This window comes from Eublepharis macularius, chromosome 9 (assembly GCF_028583425.1).
Source record: "Eublepharis macularius isolate TG4126 chromosome 9, MPM_Emac_v1.0, whole genome shotgun sequence".
NCBI lineage: Eukaryota > Metazoa > Chordata > Lepidosauria > Squamata > Eublepharidae > Eublepharis > Eublepharis macularius.
The window spans coordinates 21,410,419-21,435,578 of NC_072798.1; the positions used below are offsets into that span (position 1 = coordinate 21,410,419).

The 25,160-nt window shown below is 44.0% G+C and overlaps 1 protein-coding gene across 1 annotated transcript in view; it reads left to right on the forward strand.

Annotated features, from left to right (window-relative positions):
• Positions 1–24,853, forward strand: part of CACNA2D4 (calcium voltage-gated channel auxiliary subunit alpha2delta 4) — a 206,037-nt gene extending 181,184 nt beyond the window's left edge. The window contains exons 32-40 of the mRNA XM_054988696.1: positions 297–367; positions 2,505–2,580; positions 7,565–7,617; positions 13,052–13,107; positions 14,171–14,191; positions 19,002–19,119; positions 22,038–22,150; positions 23,455–23,537; positions 24,604–24,853. Coding sequence (XP_054844671.1) covers positions 297–367; positions 2,505–2,580; positions 7,565–7,617; positions 13,052–13,107; positions 14,171–14,191; positions 19,002–19,119; positions 22,038–22,150; positions 23,455–23,537; positions 24,604–24,702 — 690 coding nt within the window. The 3' untranslated portion in view covers positions 24,703–24,853. The remainder of the gene's footprint in view (positions 1–296; positions 368–2,504; positions 2,581–7,564; positions 7,618–13,051; positions 13,108–14,170; positions 14,192–19,001; positions 19,120–22,037; positions 22,151–23,454; positions 23,538–24,603) is intronic.
• The last annotated feature ends 307 nt before the right edge of the window (positions 24,854–25,160 follow it).

Sequence of the window (25,160 nt, forward strand, 5' to 3'; positions counted from 1 at the left end):
TTTCTTGCAGCGCTGTCCTAAGCCCTCACTCTGTTCAAATTACTCCTTTGTAAGTATGCTTAGGATTGCAGCCCTAAGAGTTGTGCTGCGCTGATCTATCATACTTCTCAAAGCAGCATTAGAACCTAGCAGAGCATCACCTGTTTAAAGAGAGGGTTTTTTTAAAAAAAAATAGCAATCAGAAAGTGCTTCACTATGTAATAGGAATAGATTAATTGCAGCCATAAAAGGCTGAAGAGGTTTATGGCTAACAGTTTTTTCCCCCCTTTTCTCTTTATTTCTCCCTGTGATTGCAGACTGGAAAATTTTTGGGAGAAGTGGATGGCTCTATTATGACTCAGCTCTTGAACATGGGAATGTTCAAACAGTAAGTGGCAGCGTCTCCTCTGTATTGATCTCCTTCCAGAGAGGAAGCTAGCAGAAGCAAAATGTCCTGTCCTAGTGAGAATTATTACAGCTAAACGTGAAAGGACAGTATGAAGGCATAACAGTGGGATGCAGAATGTCCCTTGTTAGGGGCCGTTCACATGATAGATTTTCTTTTTCACTGCTGAAACAAACCCAACTATCCTCCAGGTATGTGCTCAAATGATACAGATGGTGTGTGAACTGTGTGGTCATGGTGGCTGCAGTCCATGATTTCTGTGATTGCAGCAGTTGCAAAAAGAGCTGCCACAGTCAAACGAATTTCTGCTGGCTATATATTGGGTCCTGTGACTCCGTCGTGCTAACTTGAATCATATAACTCTCTCCTGCTAATAGATCCAGAGGAGTTAGCCGTGTTAGTCTGTAGTAGCAAAATCAAAAAGAGTCCAGTAGCACCTTTAAGACTAACCAATTTTATTATAGCATAAGCTTTCGAGAATCAAGTTCTCTTCATCAGATGCCTGATCAAAACTGGGCTCTCCTGCTAAGTCATCCTAAAAGGGAGAAAGGCTTCATCCGGTGGAGAGTGACTGTTTCTTATGGAGGAAGACTTCCTTTGATGGAAAGAAGTATTTCTTTGTTGAAGGAAGACTTACTCTGTTGGAGGAAGACTTGGTGGAACAGAGTCATAGGGTCCCAATCCTCTATATCTAAATCATCCAGTTCACCCACTCCATGTGCGCTCCATTTCCCTGCTCTGGTTCTGAAAATGCATGTAGAGAAATTGAAAGCAAGTGCCTGTAAGGCATCAAATCTTTGGGATGCATCTTTGGGGTGCAGGAAGCTGTCAGGTCCCTTCCTCAGACGCGTGGGTATCACTTCCCCTCTGCCATCTTCTGTGCTGTTCATGAGTCTGACTTTGGGCACCCTGAATAAATTAACAAAGTAGCATAGGAGGCCAGGGCCAGATGGGCAGGGCCAGCAGCACTTGACTGCCGGCTGCCGACTGCCCATTTGATTTTGAGCTTCCGGACATTACAATAGTAGCAAGAGAAGAGACCCCGGGGAAAGTGGCTTCCATGTGCCTAATGCAATGTATGATGGGACCCTTGGTCAGACATGAAGGGCACAAAAGATCCTGCCTCTGGTGTCTTAAAGGGCTGGTTTGTGCAGTTGGAATTTGACTGGAGAAAAGAAAGATGTTTTTGAGCATTATAGCTTCCTGGGGAAAGTTGCTATAATGTTTTCTAGCTAAAAGATGTAGTTTGCAGGACTTTGGGGTGAATAAAAATAGCCTCTAGGATTACTCGGTTAAGTTACATATACAGCCTTCAGGTTCCAGGGAGCATATTGTGAAGACAGTAAGAAATCTCTTCCTCAAATACAACATAGATCTCCCTGTGAAACATCCAAACAATAAACCCAACCTGGATTAAATTATTAGAACAAGAATGTACAACAATTGTGTATGAAGACAGATCTGGGCCAGAATCCATACAAGACAAATGAATATGACTGCAGATGTGTTGAGAAACGAATCGAAGCTCTGGTATCAGATGTGGCACTGGGCAGTCTCTGCTAGGATCTTCTCAGCATTGGAGCATTAATTAATATCAGGGCTGCAGCACAGGGGGAGAGGGGCTTCAACTCATCAAAGTCACACACACATTTCCTAGCGCTGTTAATCACTGTGGAAAGGGGAAAAGATGGGCAGGGAGAAGGTGCCTGTCTCTCTCTTCCTCTCCAAGGTTAGCAACAGCGTACCCAGAGAGGGAGACAGCTTTCATTAGCAAAACCATGCAGAGGTGGAGCGGTTAAAGTTTTCCCTCCCCTACTCTAAAACCCTTTCTGAACCATGGCAGCCTTTTAAAACTACTAGGAAGATCCAATCACAGATCTCCCAGCATCATGTCTGTTTTGACCCTCAGTGGTCGAGCATGCCTTGCCACGCAGAAGACCCCTGATTCAGTCCACAGCAGCACTAATGAGAAGATCTCTGGCAGTAGGGGTGGGAAAGACCTCTGAGAGCCACTGCCAGGCAGAGCTAACCTTACACTGAATGGACCAATAATACCTCACTTTAAAGTTATTTCATGTGTTCAACATGCGGTCTCATTTTCAATGTTCTCTTCCTGTAGGGTAAAAATGTACGACTACCAAGCCATGTGTAAAACACACCACCACCACCACAGTGGTGCTCGTCCTCTTCTCAGTGTAAGTATCTTCATCTGTACATTATAAACAGAGAAACACAGAACGGATCAGAACAGCAGTCACGATCTGCTTCCTAAGCGAAACGGCCAAGGGCCGGACCACCCACAGCAATGCTATCATGCCTAGGTCTGGAGTACAGGAGAGGACTACGGGGGGACAGAAACACTTTTCTTCCACTTCCATTACAGTCAGTTTTGGCAAGGGCAAGACCACTTCGCCATCATCCTTTTCTTTATTTTGAGTCTGATGGCTTTGGTATACTATTAGAGGGCGATGCAAAGGGCAAAGTGGAAGCCAAGGCAGGCCTATCCTTGTACGATCATTTCCTGTACCCTAAACCTAGAAAGATACTGGCAAAATGGTTGCAGGCACTGGACAAAAAGTGGTGAACTGCCACAAAGAGAAGAGGGAGAGGGTTACAAAATAGGAGAGCTCAGGTCTTCACTCCAAATGTTGTTACAATGAAGATGAAAATTTTAATCTTGTGCTGGATGTATTCTAAGCATTGACACGAGTGCTTTTAAAGAAGGATGGATACGTTTACAACTAAATTAATAAATAAATGTCACTTTCTGTCCTATCACATGCAACTCATGTGCTCAAAAAGAAGAAGAAAACTCTGATATATGCGTGATGTTAATTCGTTTCTGGCACAGCAGCCAACGAGCTGCATCCACCTTTTCCCTGTTACAAAGCAATTATCTCCTCACTGTACACAAACACATAACTGGTCAAGAGACCAAGCAGAATTTTGTCAGAGTTTAATACAGAAGGTGGACATTTCCTTTTCTATGAAATGGATCCAGTTTTTCAGGGCTTATTCTGGGATCTATTCCATGATAGTTGTATTGGACAAAAATGGCAGCATGCACGTGTTAATTTGGGGGGGGCGGGGAACGGAAGAAGTTCATTCTCCTCCCCATTTTTATCTGTGTCTATTACATCTTATGTGTATATATGCAATGAGTTCCAAATTAACCCTGCACTAGACTGTTTGGCTGTGTGAAATCATAACAAAGCATTCCAGGGCACTAGCTCAGCTCAGACAATTCAAATACTCCGATAACAGTGAGGAAGTTTCAGTGTGTGCTTCTTTTAAGTGGTCAGAATAGGATTTGCTGCTTAGAGTCAGATTAACTGATTAGTTTTATTTGGTTGTGGCTGAATGATTTGAATTGGATTAGATTTAAAGGCACATTAACCAAGTATGGAAAGCTTCGCTAGTTAGAACTAGATGCATACTTTACAGTTCTGTAACCAGGCCACTTCTTCACCCTTACTTATGCCTTAAAGAAGAGCTAGATATGCATGTGAGAATGCATACAATGGCCACAAACTAGTAGCAAGTTCTAAATCTGGTATCTTGATGATGAGAGGCAAGGATTTAGTCTCCCACCAACACAAACGTAAGAGCCCACCTCCTGCACCCATCTAGCCCAGAGTCGTGCTTCCCGCAGTGGCCAGTTTTCTGCCTTCGAAGGCCTACAGCAGGAGCAGAGATGCCAAACCCCTCCCCCATTCCTGACTCCAACAGCTGGTGTCTTTGCACAGAGGTCTCATTTAGCCATCATGATTAATGAACCTGTCCTCCATGAAGCTATGGAATCCCTTTGCAAAGCCATCTAGCCTAGTGGCCATTACTACAAGCTGTGGCAGAGAGTTTCACCAGTTAAGTATATAGGTAGCCATGTTAGTCTGTAATAGCAAAATAGCAGTTCTGTTGCACTCTTTTTAGCCTTGCCAGTATTTCACTCCATTTCATTCCATCCTTTGCCAGAGTCACCCTTTGCTCCTTGGGTGTTGCCAGTTCCCCAACAGGTCTAAAATGCTGCACCATTCAAATTCTGAATTTCACTATTAAAATAAAAATAAAAGTCATGCAAATCAGATATGTGCTTAATTTTATTCTGGCCAAATAGCTTCTTAGATTTTTAAAAATACAGAATATATTATTTTTATATCTTTTTTTGTCACAGAGAGGGAGATCAGTAAAATAGGGTTGCCAGCCTCCATGTGAGACATGGAGATCTCTGAAATTACTACTGATTTCCAGACAACAGAGATCAGTTCCCCTGGAGAAAATGGCTGCTTTGGAGGAAGAACTACGGCATTAATAATAATAACAATAACAACATTTGATTTATATACCACCCTTCAGGACAACTTAACACCCACTCAGAGCGGTTTACAAAGTGTGTTATTATTATCCCCACAACAAAAAACCCTGTATGGTGGGTGGGGATGAGAGAGCTCTGAGAGAGCTGTGACTGACCCAAGGTCACTCAGCTGGCTTCAAGTGGAGGAGTGGGGAATCAAACCTGGCTGTCCAGATTAGAGTCCTGTGCTCTTAACCACTATAACAAACTGGCTCTCCAGTTTGAGGTCCCTCCCCTCCTAGACCACTGCCCTCCCCAGCCTCTACCCCCCTCCCCAATCTCCAGGTGTTTCCCAGAGGGGCTGAGGACATGCCAGAGTATCTCCGTCTCCACTGACATCCTGGTGCTGGCCTTGGGGGGAGCCTGCTGAGCCGAAATACTTTCAATAAATGTCTAAGTGCTTTGGCATGTGATTGGGTTAAAATCTCTCTGAGGTGCCATTGTGCTATTGAATACAATGAATAGCTACTTTGGGTCCTTTTGTTTGAGGCAAAAGCAGGCCTACGCATATTTTAAATCAATAAAATATTGAATAAAATGACTATTTTTGAGCAGCATCCGAGTCCAGTGGCACCTTAAGGACCAACCAGATTTTCAGGGTGTAAGTTTCTAAGAGTCAGAGCTCCCTTCTTCTGAAGCGAGACGTCTCTTTGAGCTTGTCATGGGGCCAGCGACTCTCTCCCCCTTAGGCTGCCTGGCTGGAATCCAGTTTACGAGATGCTGTGGCAAACAGGCCTTTATTCTTCGCTTTCTCTCACAGCATCTTGTCAACTGGATTCCAGTTGAATCAACTGGATTCCTTTCAGTTTCTGTCTCTCAAGAAAAAGTCATACCCTGTTTTTAAAAGAAGTAAATCTTAAATTTTTGGTGGTGTGTGAGAAAGATAACATGCCTGACAGTTGCCTAGTAAAACTAAACTTATTGGGGAGCATCTGAAAGATATGACTGTCAATCCAAGAGAAGACTGGCATTTTTAAATAACAGAAGAAAATCATAGTGTTACAGTTAGGAAACACCCAAAAGTGACTTTCTTTGCTGGGAACTCCCTTAGGCCAAAGTTTCCCTGCAAAGTACCCTGGCAATGGGTTGCCACTGCTTAGATATCTCTTGAGAACATCTAGACTAACCTGCTGAGAAGGTGCCCTTCCAGCTCAGTCCCGGCAAATTAACAACAGAGTGGGAATCCTGGGAAATACCTTATGGCAAACTATGCAGCACTCAGGCAGTCTGGCACGTAGGGCAGAGAAATATCCCAAAGAAATGCATTGTATTAAGGAAGGAAGCCAAAAATGCTTTATAGAAAGATTTATCATAGAAAAAAGGGAGAGATGAAGGGTGGATTTAAAAGGGGACAAAATGCAAAACACAGAGAAAAGCACATTATCACACAGCACACTGTCTCTCAAATATAAACAATAATGTTGATCTAATTCAGCTAAGTACTCTTTACCTAGGTTGTCACAGGTTCCTCATAAGATGTACAAAGTACCAAGATAGTGGAGGAGTCCTTAACGGCTGGCCACTGGTCTTGGGGTCTCCAGATGTTAGGCTGTTCCAAAGTGGGGACAAAGAAAAGTCCAGAGCTCTTGGATATTTATGGGCAATGGAGTCTGAGCTAAGTCAGCTTCCTTGCTGAGATTGATTAGCAGATCTAGCCAGTCCCAAGCAAAGCTCCATCTCTGATGTCAGAGACTATTTCCACAAATCAGAAAATTATTAGAGGATGGTCCCACCATTTTAATGGGTCTGCACGTCCATGACAAAAAGGGAATCTGTTCCAAAGCAGTTGCCCTTTGTCAAAAAAGGATTAAATTGGCCTGGTAGAACCAATATGGAATGGAGGATAAAGTGTTATTCTCATATAAGACCTAAGAGTCCAAGAACCCAGATGCTCTAGGTGGCGCTCTTGAGCCATATTGAATCTTAGGGTTCTGTCACACATTGTCTTGCTCAAACTGCTCAATAAAACTGCTCCCAGGACCAATGACATCACTTTGGGTCAGCTGGAACAAGGGGGGAGTTTTTAAAAGTTTAAATCGCCCTGGGTGAAAATGGTCACATGGCTGGTGGCCCCGCCCCCTGATCTCGAGACAGAGGGGAGTTTAGATTGCCCTCCACTCAGCGGCGCGGAGGGCAATCTAAACTCCCCTCTGTCTGAAGATCAGGGGGCGGGGCCACCAGCCATGTGACCATTTTCAAGAGGTTCCGGAACTCTGTTCCACCACATTCCAGCTGAAAAAAAGCCCTGGGTATTCACAAAGGTTATTTGTTTTCCTGCATTTTGAAGTGAAAAGATTCTGTTTCCATCACTAGAACATAAATGTTTTCTAACCACGAACAGCTTTATCTCCTTCCTTCTAGAAACCACTGAAGTTATATTTATTATTTATTTATGTAATTTATGGCCTGCTTTTCTCACTGAGACTCAAGGCGGATTACACAGTATGAGATTAGCACAATTCATATCAAGAACATTTCCAAACAGTATCAAGGACACTTCCATAAACAATGCCATAGGGTAAATAGATACAAGTTTAAAAAGACATCACATTAACAAGAATGTTGAGAGCCAGTCAAGTAATTACATCTTCAAAGTCTCTTGCATATCTCTGATAAACTTGCTGACCCTTCCAGAGAAAAGGTTCAGAATTATTATTAATAGTAAGCCTGTCTTCATTACTAGGCAGTAATTACTAGGATGCATTTTTACACTCCTCTACTATTTCTTAAATTCTGCTTCCTAATTGTATAGTTGGAACAGAGCTAGAATTATCTGCAGGATTTTCCTCCTCTTCTCTGATTTTATCTTTTTTTTTTTCCCCCAACAGCCAATTTATGCCCTCTTGGCAGCAGTAAAGTGGCTGATAACAGATTTCCTCATGTAAGTACAGATTCCTGAGAGAAATGACATCACTAAACTATAGCCAAAAACTTTAACGAGCTTAATTGGCAGATTAAAGAGCTAATATGAACAAATTTCAATAGATGGGACTGGAAGTTAAGGGCATGTGTAGGGTTTTTTAAAAGGCTTTTTTTACTTCTGGTATGTTTTATTTATTTGTTTGTTTGTTTACATTATTCATAGTCTGCCTTTCTCACTGTGACTCAAGGCAGATTACACAGTGTGGGTCAGTGCAGTCAATTTCAAAGACATTTCAGAGCACATGTAATGGGATATAAAATGCAAATTTGGAAAATTTAAAACTACTGTAACTATAGTTACAGAGCCAGTTTGGTGTAGTGGTTAAAGAGCAGTGGGACTGTAATCTGGAGAACTGGGTTTGATTCCCCACTCCTCCACTTAGAGCCAGCTGGGTGACCCTGGGTCAGTCACAGCTCTTCCAGAGCTCTCTCAGCCCCATCCACCTCACAGCGTGATTATTGTGGGGATGATAATAACATACTTTGTAAGTGTAAACTGCTCTGAGTGGGTGTTAAGTTGCCTGAAGGGCGGTATAGAAATTGAATGTTGTTGTTGTTGTTGTTGTTGTTGTTGTTGTTGTTAGGGATGAAAAAATATTCACAATCTTTCTTCCAAAAAGTTATAGCTTTTTTTTTAAATAAATGTTTACACTTTCTTCAGTGTCTCAGAGGAATATCTAAACTGACACACTGAAAATATGCAAATATATTTAAACATAATTGATTCATCAGTTAAGAGACAGGTGAGTAATCCGCGTTTAAAAATCTGGTTGACAGCCCTCACAGGAACACAAGCCTTTGGGGGCACCTACATATGTAGAAAAATGGTTGTGTCATGGGCTGGGCCGGGCCAGCTCAAGCAGGGTGGTTCAAGTCCAAACCTTAATGCCAGAGTCTGAGGGGAGTTCCAAGAGCTAAAGCCAGGTCAAACCGATGGTCAGAGCATGAGATAACACCAGGAGTGAGTCCAGAGTCCAAGAGCAAGGTCAGGCACAGTCCAAGGTCAGTTACCGATAGCATCAGGTCCAAAAGCAGGCACGGGCAAGGTCCACACAACCCGGAGTAGTTGCAGGCAATAGACACCTTGCTTCCACACCTGGCAGTTCCTCCAGACTGGCTCTTATAGCCAGGTATGGTTTTCAGCCAGCTGCTGGGGCTCCATCCTGACGCTACTCATCGTCACACTCCAGCAGCTGGCGTTGGCTCAAGAGGCGAGCACTGCGCCGTCTCTCCTGCAGTTCCAGTCTCTGGCGCTGCCTGCGGCGTTCCTTGGGTGTGGGTGAACCTGGGGGGGTGGAGGCTCTTGGCTGCGCTGCACCTGTAGAAGTCCCTGGCTGAGCCTCCCCTGTGGTATTGGAGCTAGAGGGTGCTGGTGTCTCAGCTGCTGGCTGCAAGCTCTGATCAGCCAGCAGCTGTTGCTCCTGATTGCCGGCTTCTGCTGAATCAGGGCTAGGGCTGGCTACACAGGGCTCCTCTTCTCCTGAGGAGTCCTGGCTGGCTACACGAGGCTCCTCTCCTCCAGAGGAGACCTCACTCTCAGACTGGGCCATGACAGGTTGTTTGTAAATTATTAAGTTTGAAAAGAAACCCAACATGGCCAAATGAGGACTGAGCATGCTCGTTGCTCTCCACAGAATGTTGAGGGCAGCTGAAGGTTAGTTGAAGGGGCCGCTGGGGGGTGGCTTCATCAAACCCTCACAGCTACCCCCCAAGAGAGGATTAGTGCCAGGAGTTCTGCAGTAATAAGCCCACATCCCCACACCCCAATTGCCTTTCCCCTGCTATAAAGCTATAAAGCTTTTAAACGCTCTCGCCACTTTTGAAGCTAAAAGAATTCTGGTGGAGATCAGAGGAAAAGTGCTTCTTTTAGTCTTAATTAATTGCTGTCCATTCCCAAAAAGACGGTCTAAGCCTCAAAGTGAGCATTCGTTATTCATAGTATTCTGGATTGGGGATAAAATTAGAGGTTAGGTACATATAATCAGTGTGAGAGAAGGCGGCCTGGTATAGCCCTGTCTTGTCAGATCTCAGAAGCTAAGCAGGTTCTGTACTTGGATGGGGAGCCACCAAGGAAGACTCTGCAAAGGAAGGCGTGGGCAATCCACCTCTGCTTCTCACTGGCCTTGACAGCCCCTTGCTGGGGTCGCCATAGTCAGTCACGATTTGACAGCACACACGCATACATGTATAATCAACAGTTTCATCCTCGAAGTCTTCCATGAAGTTTGGGGAGGGAGAGGTTAAAACAAAACCCCTTCTGTACCACACAGCACCACACTGTTCAGGACTAAGGGAGTAAATCTAAGCAGGTCTGTGTCATAGTAACTACCATGTTATTCAGGGGGGCTTACTCCCAGGAAATGTCCTTCGTATTGCAACCTAAATGAGCAGCTTCCTGCTCAGCAGTGATACAGAACAATTGCTGCAGTGCTAGACTTCTAAAGTTCATGTCTAGGTAAGAAGGAAGTTACTCATCTAGCCCAATATTTATTCTTGAAATATTGACTGGGTAAGGGATTTCTGCAGGCCCCAACTTCTATTTATCCTGTTTCTTTCCCCCAGGGAGATAGAGCCTAGAAGACAGATAGGAATCTCTTACAGAATGCACAGCACTGTCACCATACCAATTCCCAGGATTTGGGGGGGGGGGGGGAAGCCCTCATAAATAAACCAACATAAGCTTGTACCATAGCCAGTTGGAGAGCCAGTTTGGTGTAGTGGTTAAGAGCACGGGAGTCTAATCTGGAGTACTGGGTTTGATTCCTCACTCCTCCACTTGAAGCCAGCTGGGTGACCTTGGGCTAGTCACAGCTTCTAGCTCTCTCAGCCTCCCCCACCTCACAGGGTGTTTTGTTGTGGGGATAATAATAACATACTTTGTAAACTGCTCTGAGTGGGTGTTAAGTCATCCTGAAAGGCAGTATATAAATTGAATGCTGTTGTTGTTGTTGTTGTTGTATGCCTTTCAGACTAGAGGGAATAGTGCAGTATAAACAAATAATCAGGGTAAACAGAGAATTTGGGTTCAGAAGATGACCATTCAGATTAATCATATCAAATTGTTTTATTTATTTAGTATATTTTGAACTCACCTTGGTGAGTGGCATGCATGAATCTCCCAGGTTCCATTTTATCCTCATAACTACTCTATGACGTAGGACAGGCTGAGAGAGGGACTGGCCTGAGGTTATCCATTTAGCATCGTCTATTTAGCACCTTTCCACAATACCAAAAATACAGGAAGTGAGGGAAATAAAAGACTGGACCCTGAACTTACGGTGTTTTCAAATGCAAAGAAGCTCCTGCTGATGCAAGATGATCTTCTGCTCATGAGATATGCAGGATCCAACCCATTGTGAACTGATTTGTCCAAAATCATAGAACACAGTCTATAACAGGCCAAAAACTGATCTGGAGTGCTTTTATTTTCAAACTGAGTTTCTTTAGTGGATCTTTTTCACATTATTTGCTTTAATAATGTGAACACTCATATTGTGTCTGAAGAAGGGAGCTCTGACTCCCGACAGCTTACGCTTTGAAAATCTTGTTGGTATCTAAGGTGCCACTGGACTCAAACCCGTATTGTAAGATATATGTTTACATAATATGAGAAAGCAGTCACATGCATCTACTGTGGGAAACAGCTGTGTGTTTTATCCTTCTCATACAGCATGTACATACCTCATAAGCAGAAGTGGGCATGGACCAGGAAAACCCCACAGACCACCGGACTGCGGTCCATCAATTTTCATGGATCATGAACCACGAACTTTTCACGGACTAGCCCCATTTATGGACTGGTTTGTTGGTCCATGATCTGTCATTTCCAGCAGCCCTGGCTCCACCCTCTTCAATCCTAGAGAGCCCAAACTCACAGAGACTCTTCAGCAGCCTCTCCTCTAGCCACCCTCCAAGTTTGGTCAAGATTGCATTTTGGATGTCTGAGTTACAGACCCCCAAAGTGGCTGCCCCCAGGAAACTTCCAGTAGATACTGGAGTCGTAAATGCCAATTAACTTGCATTGGCTTTCAGCACCAAAAAGTTGCAATGAGGAAAAAGCAAAGAGAAAAGGGTGGGGGAAGAGCCTCCCCACTCACCACACAGACACCTTCCCAGTTGTGGCCTATGGCCTAGGGAATTAATTCTTGCTCTTTGCTCACATAGAGAAGAATGGGAGCTCTCTGCTTGGCAGGTAGAGCTGCCTATCAAGGTTTTGAGGGCTAAGATCGGTGTTTCTATGGCTGCAGAACGTCCACCCCTCCGTTGCCTAGGGAATTAATTCTTCCTCCTTGCTCACATAGAGCAGAATGGGAACTCTCTGGTTGATAGGCAGAGCTGCTTATCAAGGTTTTGAGGGCTAAGATTGGTTTTGCCATGGCTGCAGAACGTCCACCCCTCTGTTGCCTAGAGAATTAATTCTTCTTCTTTGCTCGCATAGAGCAGAATGGGAGCTGTCTGCTCAGCAGGCAGAGCAGCCTGTTAAGTTTTTAAGGTCTGCAAAAGGTCTGCTGACAACCTCTCCATTGCCTAGGGAATTGATAGATCAGCACCAGAATGTCTGGATTCACAGACCAACAGACTGGCCCAAACGGACCCAAATTCATGAAAAAGTGAGTCCCACAAACTGTGTGTTCACGAACCAGGCCGGACCATGCAAAATTTTGGTCCGTTTTCCAGACCATGCCCACCTGTACTCATAAGCACAAGCATGAATACATATTTTGTGTTACATTTAAGTAAGCAAGCAGCATCCCTGGATAACCAGAACTGCCTCTCTTAAGTTTGAAAGAGAAACTTCGTGTGTTGAAGGAAAAGGAATGAAAAATAAGAGGAAAGGTAACTACTCTTCTCAGGAGGAAATATTTTACCCCTGGAAATGTTATCTGGCCATTCTTGCTAACTGGGAGAAGGAAAATAAAGTTGGAAAGAAAAGAGTATAGGTGTCATAGCTGAAATCAATACGTCTGTTGGGCCCAGACTGAAATGCCGGATCCAGATACTCTGCACTTGGGACAAGAGCCAGATTCCAAGACTTTTGTAGAGATTAACTTGCCAAGCACACTCCACAGCTGTTGCTATGTACCAAATACCAGCAATCCAACCTGGCTGAGCAGATGGCTTTCAAGGTGACCAAGTACACTTCCCTTATAGCTCCAAAGAGCACTTTTAATTACAGTCTTGCAACAGAGGTTGCCAGTAGGTTTGAGTCAAAATGATCCAGTCCAAAAAAGAAAAAATGTAGGATTTTAAGGAACAGGATTATGGGTGAACTAAAAGGTAAGATCCCCGTTGCTTGCAGAGCCAGATATAGAGTATGGCAGGTCACAAGAGTTGCTTGCCTCCAACACTTCTTGGCTAACACAAAATGCATCTTCCTTTTCCTCTTTTGACAGATTCCTTTTCGAGTTTAGTATATCCAGCTTCTGGCATTCAGACAACTTGGCAGATGGTGAGTATGCGGGAATTCAGCCAGCCCCCAGCACAGAAATTTTGCAGCCACCAGGCTTGGGTGACGGACTTACACAGAGTAATGCAATTTAGCATAGTGCAAAGGCATCATCATACTCTTAATACTGAGAATATAGCCTGCGGGTTCCATTTCACCCTTTTTCAGATTCATGGAAGTACATTGACAAAATCCGCTCATGTATATTACGTGATATATAACATCCCACAAGGTAGGTGGAAGACCATTGAAAATTATATGCTGAAGTAGTTCATCATTTCCATTCACCTCCTACCCTATAGGTATTTTGATGACCATGTAGGAGATAATCCATGATAACACCGAAAAGCCCATGGTATTTTTCCTCAAGCGCATAGTGGGTAACTTATGACTAGTGGACATATCAGCTAAAGGAAGTGGTAATTGGTCTGTGAGCTCTTAGACTGATGAGAATTCCTGCATCATTAATTCTAAGTTTGTTTCATGTTGGGGATTTTCAGTTTGGGGGTTAACCATTTCAGGTAAAGAATCTCATACAACAAAGATAATATGTCTGATGCCTTCCCTTCTCCCTTAAAACATGCAGTCTATCTGTGCCCCTCTAATTCAGGGTATATTTACAATCTGCTTACATTTATTCTGAAGGCATTACCCAGTCTTTGCCTAAACTATGAATGAGCGTACATCAGTCTCAAATATTTTAGTCTTTAAGAAGATTAGCACATACACCTCACAAAGGCCTACAGAAGTCAGAGCAGAAACCTAATCCAGTCACTGCTAAAGTCAATAGACAACCACGGCTATTTCTCATGGAACAGCAATCTAGTTAATTGTAAGGCAGGTAAGTTTTAACTTTAATGGATGTTTTCCTTCCGTGTCAAAGGAGAAAGTATCTGGATATCATTACAATTTCACCATCATGTCATTTTCTCTCTCTTCCTTCATTTCTCATCCCTCCCAATGATAAACCATCTATGTGACTTCACAATGCCATGACGTTGTCATCTTGTGACCTTCTCACCTTGAATCCATCTTCATCACACCTTATGCCATCTGTCTTGCACAGCCAAGTCTGTTTTCCATCATGGTAAGCATTATTGCCATAATACAAGCAAAAGGAGGCGGGTCTCCTGGGAGGAAGGACAGCCATAACAGATTCCATTTAAGAATCTTGTAGTGAATTTTCCATCATCACACCAGTGCAATGCCCAGATGTGACTATTCACATGGGACTATCCAGATGGAAGCAGCAGTGTTATTATTTATTTAACTATTATTTGTTTAATTTTTTTTAATTACCATGCTTCCACTTACTACAAGATTAGTTTGTACGCTTCATTAAGTTTGCATGCTTCATTAACAGATGGCCATCCAGTTGTGAGGCTGAACATAAAGATACCTGGAGCTTCAGGGAAATGCTTGCTTGGATCCTGCTGAAAATTACTGCTCATGGAAAGATTTCCATCAGCAGAGCGACTTTATCACTTCTCCCATCCTGCTGCAGCCCCAAATGCCGCCCCCCCCCCCACAATGCTACATGAGGGGCATCCCCAGGAACAGCATGAGTGGGAGTCAGAGGTTTGCAGCAAGAGGCGAGAAATTAGTATGTTTATGTTGAGGGTCAATAGTGGCACCCTGTTAAAGTCTCCCCCACCCAACTGGCCCTGCCTAGGAGTGAGTATTGGCTTGACCCATTGATAGATGGACCATTTAACCCTCAAGCTCCTTTTGGAGAGCCCAACTAATGCTGGATTCACAGGCTCTGGATGTAGCTGGGAAGAGTTACCATTAATCATATAGCAAACGCATGCTTTCTTCCCTCCTACAGATTGACGCGGGGGGGGGGGGGGAGTCAAGTAAAAGATAACTTGCTACTACAGTGCACAGCAATACTACCAAGTAAAGGCAGGCAGCAACAGCAGGCTGATTAAGGAATGAGGACAGGTCTCAGAGCTGTCACCTGTAGCTCAAGAGAAAGGACAATCACATGGTCATGCTATGTAAGAAGAAAGTGGGGCCACCTTAGCTGACCTCCTCCAACTAGTATGCCCTACTTAGTGGGGCATGTTCAGAAAACGTCCAGAAGCAGCAGAACATTCAGCCCAATCATGGAGTACAGAAAGAACCCCAAGATAGCCATGCATTCTCTGTGGGTTCAGAGATGGATGCTCACTGTGTAATAGCGTCAGTGGTAGAGCAACTTTTGCACCGTGGTCCTAGGATATGATAGAAAGGTGTGGGATGTCACAATTGCAGCCTCTTTCCATCCAGCATAACATGGCACCATCCCATTTTAAATTAACCCAGCAAAAAAAATGTAATATTTACCCAAGCCCAATGCAGATTGTACTCAAGAAAGTAACTTCAATAGCTTCCATCAATTTTCAATCACATCAATCAGTTTTCTCTCTATTTCTTTAAACCTGAGCCGCAAAAATTATTACAGATTGGATGCAAAGACACTATGGCTCTTTTCTTTAATTCAATCAGTCATGTTCTAGCTGCTAAATGCATTGTTTATATTATTTCAAAATCAAGGGAGTGCATCTGCTTTGGTTAAGTGGCTTTGCCTAACCAAGATAAATAATATTTTACCCACATGGTGAGTTATCACAAGATTTTGGAGGAGTGGGATAGAAATAGTTCAGATAAATAATCTCCCGTGATTAGTTAAGAGATACATAGCTATAAGCCTCATTGTAAGAGTCACAGTATTATGTGGATTAAATGTATGTGTAAGGTAAAGCTGAGCCAGCAATAGTATCTAAATATTTCTTAGCAGAAGCTGGCAATTAAAAAAAATAAATAAGAGCAATTGTAAGGTCCTGTTCATTTATTATTATTCTTAAGGCTGCCATATTGGGCCTTGTCAGTCAGATTCAGCCTCACTCATCCATAACTAGATTTAGGTGGCAATGTTTTTAGGGTGTGATCAAAGTTGTGGGGGTCCCAGGACTCTTTGCGGTGTTACAGAGAAATAAAAACTTGAGTTCGCCCAGCTGGCAGTGGATTGATATTGAGCTGCCACGCCACTGAGAATCCAGACTGATCTTACATTGATCTGGAGAAATGGCCTTTTGGATTTAAACACCTCTAGGCAATGATATTTTTTAAACTGAATTAGGCTGCCATTTTGCTCCTTTTCACTGTTGATACCAGTATTAAGTTCACTGACATCCATGTCGTAAAGTGGAGGGAATGGGATGGGGGGGGGGGGAAACCTTGTGCTAAAAGTGGTGATAACAAAAATTTGTCCTTTCCCAGTGTTAGCAGCTGACCAAATTCCTTCCATCCCCTGGTGCTTTTTGGCTGGCTGACAATGTAATCTTATTTTGTGCCCTACGGAAGCCCTAACTTTAGCACCTGAGAAAATATTTCCAAGGATTTTTTTTTGTGGCAAGCTTTGGATGCATGCCGTCTTACCAGCTCATCCTTAAGCAGCTGTGCTTCTGACTCCAGGCCAGACTTCTCACCTTGTTTGCAAATGTTATCGAGTTTCCTCTGGGGGAAAAGCGACACACATATACACTCTTATCAGCTTTCTCAGTTGTCATGTTGGTTCATGCTTGCTGAGAGGTAGAGCTGTGGCTAAGAATATGATCGGGGATGTCCCAGGTTCAAATTTCATCTATGTATGGACTAGGGTGGCCTTGAGAGAGCGAGAGTAAGCTAAGTTAGAGCAAGGGTGAAGAAGACAACAACAGGGTGGCATTCATAGATGTATTGTTGGAATCCATCATGGAACACTTGGGGAGATTCAGAAAAAAAATAGGTGCTGTTTACAATGCTCACTGCACCATCTGGCAGAAATTTATTTCTGTTTTAATCCCAGGCAAGGGAGCTTGGGCTAAAATAGCCTGCTGTTTCCTTCATATTTGAAAGATTAGGACAGGGACTCTGCTGCATGGTTATGTTCTAGCGAAAGACAGAGAAGAGCATTCTGACAAATTAGGAACAAAGAATGAAATGGAAGGCTGCTTGCAGGCTGAATGTGTTTTGGGGGTGGGGTGAGCATTATGTGTGCAGAATCCACTCAGCTGTCCCATACAAACCCCACAAAACCTTGATACAATTGTCCTAAACCTGATTCCTAATCACATTTCTACAACAGGAAGTAACCAGGAAAAGAAGCTTGCTGGGTGACCTTGGGTCAGATACAACCTACCTCACAGGGTTTTCTCCCCATTGGGAAGAAAAGCGGGGTATTAAATGAAGTAAATAAATAAATACCACAACTGTGTGTCACAACTTTCACATCCACATGGCAGCTTAGAAACTTTAGTGATAGCCACAAGCTAAACATACCTAGAAAGCAACATTGCCTATTCCTTCCCTCCTAGTACCACTGTCTCTGGCTATAATACATGAGGTGTGTGGCATGTCTTTTCTGCTCTGAGTTATCACTGCACATGCATAGACACCAGCCAACACTGCCTTCTCTAGCTGGCCAAAAATGCAGCAGACTTTGTCCAGTAGATCAGCATGGTATGCCTCTGGGGGCAGAGGCTATTTGCAGGAGAAGCCGTGTAATACCATTGTTATGCTCAAATGCAGACTTTGGGTATTATTGATGATTGACCAACCCACCAGTTCCCTGACAGACAGGTGATTCCCCACCCCCCGCCCCCCTTCAGCAAATGAATCCACACATTATCTGGGCCACCATCAAGTCTTGATGCCTGACATTGTGCTTCAAAATGTTGCAATGTTACCTGTTTGCTTACAGGCGGCAAACTAAAAAACATGATTATTTTTGGCATTCTCTATTAATCATATCAGGACACAGTTTATTTTTGTGTTATGCAGAGTTTTAGGTTATACTCTTCCTAGAATAGGTCACGCTCTTTTCTCCAAGTACAAAACAGAGATGTCCAATCCCTACCCCTCATTCAAGATTGGCATAGTGTTTCACACACGCACACATATATAGCCCAGTGTGTAAAATGATTTTTTTTAAAAAAAAATAGATTTCTTTTCATCACTGGGCAAATGCAAGAAAGCACTTTTTGTTGCATTGCTAATTTTTAAAATAGTAAAATTATTTTAATGAGAATGTGGGCATCTGCCTAGCATTGCAACTTTAAAAGGTATTTTTAAAGGACTTCCTAGTTGTCACTTTCTGGTTAGTCCCATAGAACATAAGGCACAGATTATGCTTCAGGAACACAAACCACAAGGAAAACTCTGTCCAATCTCTGTTGTACTTGCCCTAAACCATGTCCCACAGGTCCCCTTTGTTTCAGTGGGGCGTTTGTCTATGAAGACCTTGATGGATGTGGCTCCATTTCATTTATGGAACCAAATCTGTCTGGTTTAATTTTCTGCCTGAGCCCTGCGGATCTATTCCAAAAGTTGTACCTGTCAAGCTACAATCCCTTGTGCTTGATTGTCTAACTTAAGATTGTGTGCTTAAGACTGAGCTGCATGGCTTGTGCTTTTTTGTAAGTACGTGTTGTGTTCCTGAGATAGGCACTTATGTAACTGGACAGTGATACTAGAGACTGGAGTTGCAATCATTGCCACCCTAATATGTCTCGCAAAAAGCCCCTTCCTAAAGGGGAGGGCGCAGTTTGCCCTAGCTGAGACTCTCAGTAATATTTTTGTCAAATTGTGTTATGTAAACCACAGACCTGAAACTTGTTTCTCTTTCTATTAACCGTGTGTATAGTGACTATCAACAAACAGCCTGTTAAGGACAGCTGTAATTCTGCTTAATAGGGAACCTGCTCCACCGGACAGAATCATGCACTGGTTTTCCTGCTCCATCTAGTGGTTGTCAGAATTATTGCATTTTGGGGGAGGGAGGGTCAACACTTCTAAGTTCCTTCTCCCCCCTTCCCCTTGCTTCTTTCTTTTGTCCAGTTAGTTTCATGTTACCGCTCTTTCTGCCGTTTCAGCACACAAACATAAGAAGCATGAGGCACTGCAGCCATGTGACACTGAATATCCAGTGTTTGTATACGAGCCTGCCATCAAAGAGACAAATGGAATCATCGAATGTGGAGTGTGCCAGAAGTAAGCAATGCACTTTCTTTTTTCAGGTTATGCTTCTCAGTGGTCCTGCCAAACTGACGATTAACTTAAAGACAACCCTTGTTACCCATTCAATACCTCTGATTTTAACGTTTTCTGCTAGATTTACCTATACTTGAATAATTCCAAGATGTCCATGGCACAACACTCTGCTTCACGAAGACTGCTGGCACTGGGTTAGCAGATGTTACATGTATTTGGAAAACATGCATATGTGCCGCTCAGAACCCAAAATAAGCCATGCTTTTGCCGTAGAGCTGTGGTTAGTTTGGGAAGCCAGTATTCAGCTTGCACACGGTCATTCAAATACTGCTTTGCCAAAACGGATGCTGGTTTCAGTGGCTTCACTCTGGCCAGATGTCTCTGAGGCTGGGAGTGTGTGAGGGAGCTGGAGGGGATGACACCAGGATATCCATATTCTTCTACCATCTGAAGCCATACTTTAGACTAGCAGTAGTTAACAGACTAACTTCAAACCTTCGCTTCAGATCTTTGTCTGACGTAGCTTGATGGAATGGCCTGGGTCACAGGTTAGTTAATGATGGTTTGCCATTATGTCTACATGGATCCTTAGCATCACTTCCAAGATCAAGACAGATTCTGGAGCAATTTCCTGGGCCGTATACATCAAGAACAATTACAGATAAGAGGCTGAAAGAGGGTGATTTGCCGAAGGCTCTTCAGAGAATTCATGGCTGGGCTGAGACTCTCACAGCCCATACTCATAACGACCTCTTGTGCAGATTGGCCAGGCCTGGACTCCTCTGGAGTAGGGCCAGCTGCTGGGGCAGTTAGGCCAAGGAGCAGAAAGTGGCAGGGGGGCAGGAGCCACAAGCTTGTGCCTCGTGGACCAGTTGATGCAGCAACGCAGCCTTCCTAAGCCTCAGCCTCACTAGGCCGGGTGTCACAGGCTCAGCTGCAGCTCCTGCAGCTGCACTGTGCAGGCAAGGAAGTGCCATTCTCAGCACTTTGCCCTAGATCTCCAGGGCGATGGTGCACAGCCACTCTTGACACTTGGTTTCCTTTGGGTCACCTCTGCGGGCCCAGGTATGTGTCCTGCCTGGTAAAGGCCTAGTGGTGATCTCAGGGGTTCACCTGCAGGATCTGGTATGATGGCCTCTGGAGCGTGGTCCACAGGCACCTCTACAGTATCAGGCTCACCTTCATCTCACTGGTCCTCTTGGTTCCCTGGCCTTGGCTCCTCAGGTGCTTCCTCTGCAGGCTCTTCCTCTGAGCACTCCGAGTCAGAGTCACTGGTCTGGCCAGAGGGAGTCATTGCCGTAATAAGAAAATACCAGTGCTGGTCTCCCTTGCAAAGCTATGATAAGAACACGGATAGTTTAAATATTACAGACTGCTCCCCGCCCCCACCGTGGGTGTGAAAGAAGCACTAGTATAGAAGCGTCTTGGCATGCTTCTGCGTACCTCCTTTCAACACCAAGACTGGAGCTGCTACCACTGGTGGCCAGATGTTGCCTGCATTTGAATTTAGGACAGAAGTAGTGAGAATGTATTGTCGAAGGCTTTCACGGCCGGAGAACGATGGTTGTTGTGGGTTTTCCGGGCTGTACTGCCGTGGTCTTGGCATTGTAGTTCCTGACGTTTCACCAGCAGCTGTGGCTGGCATCTTCACACTGTGACACAGAGAGATCTCTGTCTTTTGGTGCTACACCTCTGAAGATGCCAGCCACAGCTGCTGGCGAAACGTCAGGAACTACAATGCCAAGACCACGGCAATACAGCCCGGAAAACCCACAACAACCAAGTAGTGAGAATGTTTTAGACACTGTTGCTTGTATGTGGGTATAGCCCAAGGGAGGTGGTTTTTGGAAATAGACTGATGAGGTAACATTTGGTCTGTCCTGAGAAAGTGTATGTAAAGCACTTCATGTATTATTAACCACTTTACAAGAGTTTTTAATCTACGCAAACTGCTTTTAGACTATTCGGTTAATTTATGCCAGTTTTCCTTCTGGATATGGTTGGAAGGATGGTCTTCAAAATTGTTGCTCAGGCAACCATTTGAATGAAACTTCCACAACCCAATGGGCATCAAGCCACAGTGCTAAGTAATATGAAATTGGAACTATCTCCTAGGTTTCCTAGATCTACAGTGATCCACTTGCAAGCTGTCAGCAGAGGGCAGCAAAGCACTGTTTCCATACACTAATTCCTATGTAATTTTTGTTCCTCTGGTTTCACACAATTTTTAGAAACTGCCTTTGATGCATCCTCCATCTTCGTGAACAACAGGAACACTTCATTTTGTAGCAGCTGAGAAAGCAACGCAGCATAGTAACCACAAAGCATAAAAAGACATTTAGATAGAGCCATGTCTGTAAGAATCTCATAAAACCAGGTCCCAATTACTGTATTTATGACCAAAACAAGAAGCATGCAGGCTCTGGCAAATTTAAGTTCTCTGGGCACATCACTTAGATACGTCATTCTTGATCATTCACGCATATGATTGAAACATATATTTACCCAGTAGTGTGTGTATAAGTCACCATGCACACTCTCTTCAGGCTAAACTTAAAATGCATAAACTGAAATGATTGTGCACGTACATGTACACATACATAATTCTCAGTCTGTGTGACAAAAATCTAGAGCCGTATAACAATATTGCACCGACACATACCCCATTTTATTAATAAGGTTCCCAACCTACTGCCTTCTAAAGAATATTTGTTTATGCAAGGGTAGTAGCCTTCAAGCCAGTTCCAACTTATATAAAGGGACATCCAGTTCTTCTGTTATCTACTTAGCATTCCCCAGTGTCCCCTTCCCCGTTTGCCTCCTCTCCTGCCCATTCCCTACCCACCCCCACCCCAGGGCCAAAGCTCCATCTCCTACTATGAACACCATCTACTGGGGGACACTTCTTACCGTTACAGGATGTTTGTGGTACAGCAAATCACCAACAGCAACCTCCTGCTCCTGGTTACGGATGCTGCCTGTGACTGCAGTGTCTTCTCACCTGTCCTACTGGAACCTAAAGAAGTCAAATATATCTTTGGCCCACTATTAAAGCTGTGCTGGACTCCAGTTGATCACCTGACCCAACAATCACTACGCATGCAGATAGCAGAACAAAAAGCAGTAACGCAACACTGCCAAGGTTAAAAGCAGGGCAGAAACAATTGAAGGCTGTTTTCTTGTTGCTTAAGAACATAGACGAGCAGAGCCGGATCCTGCTGGATCTGACCAGTGGTCCATCTAGTCCAGCATCCCGTTTCATACAGTGGCCGAGCAGTTACTGTGGAGGCCCTACAACAGGCCACAGAGGCCTTTCCTGATGCTGCCTCCTGGCACTGATATTCAGAGGTTTACTGCCACCTTCTGCTATAATGGAGTGGTCATGACAATTCCGGCAGCTTCTCTTCTGTGATGAATGGAAAGAAGAAACACACAGGCCAACTAGGGGTAAGGAAGAGAGACCAGAATCTTGCTATTTAGCTATTGCCTTGGTTATCTCTCTCCAAATCACCACCACATGAGGCGTCTAGACCTTCCAGGTAAAGTAAGACAGTCACAAGTAACAGGTGACCAGCAGTTCCAGTCTAACATTAGTCATGACTAAGTCCCATTGAAAACAATGTCTAGTTCAAATTGAACTGTAGCCTGTCAGAGATACCACACAGGTGGTGGACTGGGCTCTGTGCCCCCATGTGATAGCTCCAGTTCAATTAAAGTTCCATTAAAATCAGTGGAGCAAGTTGATTGCAGTTCTCTTAAGCCCTATTGATGGTTAAATGGAACTTCGGTGTAGCTAGCTTCCGCTTTTATCGCCATATTCACAAGCATTTTGAGCTTTCAGTTGCAATCACAGGCATACCAAACGAGACATCTTGTGCTTACTGCCTGTGAGAGCACCATGATCGCTTAGCTACGATTGGTAGCACCAGTCTGGTGTTTCTGACACATGCATGCATGCACTCTGGAACTCCTCATTTGACATGAGAGAAAGCTCAGGACAGGTACAGTTGATGTTCTGCAAAGTTTTCCCTAAATAAGAAGTTAATGAGGTTGATTCTTGTGCAGAACTTGTGGGCATTAGCATGCTGGAGCAGTTCAGGGCAATTCCATTTCTGGTTTAGAAATCTGAATTCTTAGGCAGCATAGTTCCAATATGCCTGCATAACCAGGCTGATTTTGATTAAGACTACAGGGATGAACTGTTCATGAATTGTACGTTGTTACACCGCCCTGAGCCTGTCCGACGGGGAGGGCAGTCTAGAAATGTAATAAATAAATAAATAAATGATTATCTCCTCTAATTCCAAACACTGGTTAACCTTAACGGCAACACACACAACACTTCAGTCAAATGTGACAGGATGCGCTCCCAGAAACTGAGGCGACGGCCAGCCACCTGCCATGCATTCCATCCAGAGGTAAGCAAGGAAAGGCACTGTTGCAGCAGATAAAGTGGGCGTGAAACCAAAAAAGAAGACAAAGACTGGGTCATTTTAATAATGTGGAAAAGCTGAAAAGGGACCACAGATCTATTCCCACTCACTACTCCAGTCAAGATAATGGATACAATGGGTGTACACACATCTCATGCATATGCCCAATATATAGACAACAGAATACCTGTGTACACATGCACTGGCTTTCTGCACTGGTGAATGTGTGAACGAGTTCACTGATGCCAGCAGGGGACTTTTATTGCTCCAGACGAAAACAGAATTTGAGTTCCGTAGCACCTTAGAGTCCAACACTTTCCAGGGTGTAAGCTTTCATGAGTCAAAGCGCACTATGACAGATCCAACTTATACTCTGGAAAACTTCATTTTTAAGATGCTACTGGACTCAGATTTTGTTCTGCTACTACAGACTAACATGGCTACCCACCTAAAACTATCTCAAAACTTAAACGTAAGTAAAACTAGGTCCAGTTTTTTAATGTATTTGTTTTTGCTACCTTATACCAGAAAGCAGTGTGGTACAGTTGTGTCCAGTGTATTGGGCTAGGACTGGGACATGAGTTCGTGCCTTCTCTTTACCTTGAAGCTGGCTCTAGGATAGTGAATAAGTAAGGCTGCTGTGAATATGCAAAACATGCAAACAGAGATGGGGAAAAAACGATCTGTGCTGCCTTGAGATAAAAAGTGAATGTTAGTTTCTAGAGTCACCCAAAAAACTCCAAGAAACCCCACATCATACTTCTTTAAGGTTGTACAGTAGATTCTAAAGTTTCCTTTTCATTAACATTGGCCTCGATAGCCTCAAAGGTGAACTTTAGTAATAATACTCCTACTTATCTGAATCTACGTGGCTTGCAGGTTGTTAGCCTCCCCTCCCTTGCTTGATTAAAGAAACAAGCTGCTCCTTCCCCATCTCCACAGTTCAATAGTCGCCATTGCCACCCATTCCCTGCCCGCTGACTCTGCTGCCTTTAAGCATTCCGTTGAGCACTCCCGTTTGGCTTACTGACCACATCTCCTCTGTTTGCAGGAAAATGCCCAGGACTGTGGAGGAGCTGCAGAGATTTCAGCCTCGCTGCCTCTACTTCTCCTTCCCCTGGGAACCACAGCTGCTCTTCTTCTTCAGTGACAACATTCAGAGTCTTTACTTTAATCTGGAGTGGCATACAACCTGGAATTTTAAGGATGCAAGGTGGACACAACTTGACGAACCCCTGTGCACTTGCTGACCAGGCAGCAGAAGCGCAACTAGAACTTGGCATACATCTCTGTCAGGACTTTGCTATTCTATATCGTTCACACAGTGATTTATGCTCCTGAAGGGGCTTGCTACTGTGGCTATAGCCCAAATGGGATACCCATCTATGCAGTCAGCTTCCAGGCTGAACCTCCCCTGCCTTAGCAGCATTGAGTTTACACAGGAGGAAGGCCCAGGTAAGGCAGATGGCAAGTACCAGAATGAAGGGATTTGTTCCTGCTATATACTCCAGTGATGCAGTAACTGCTCCTGCACCAGAAGGCGATATGAAGAATTCACTGGTTTAGACTGTAGCCTTCCTAGCCATCGCTTCCTTCTGAGCAACAGTA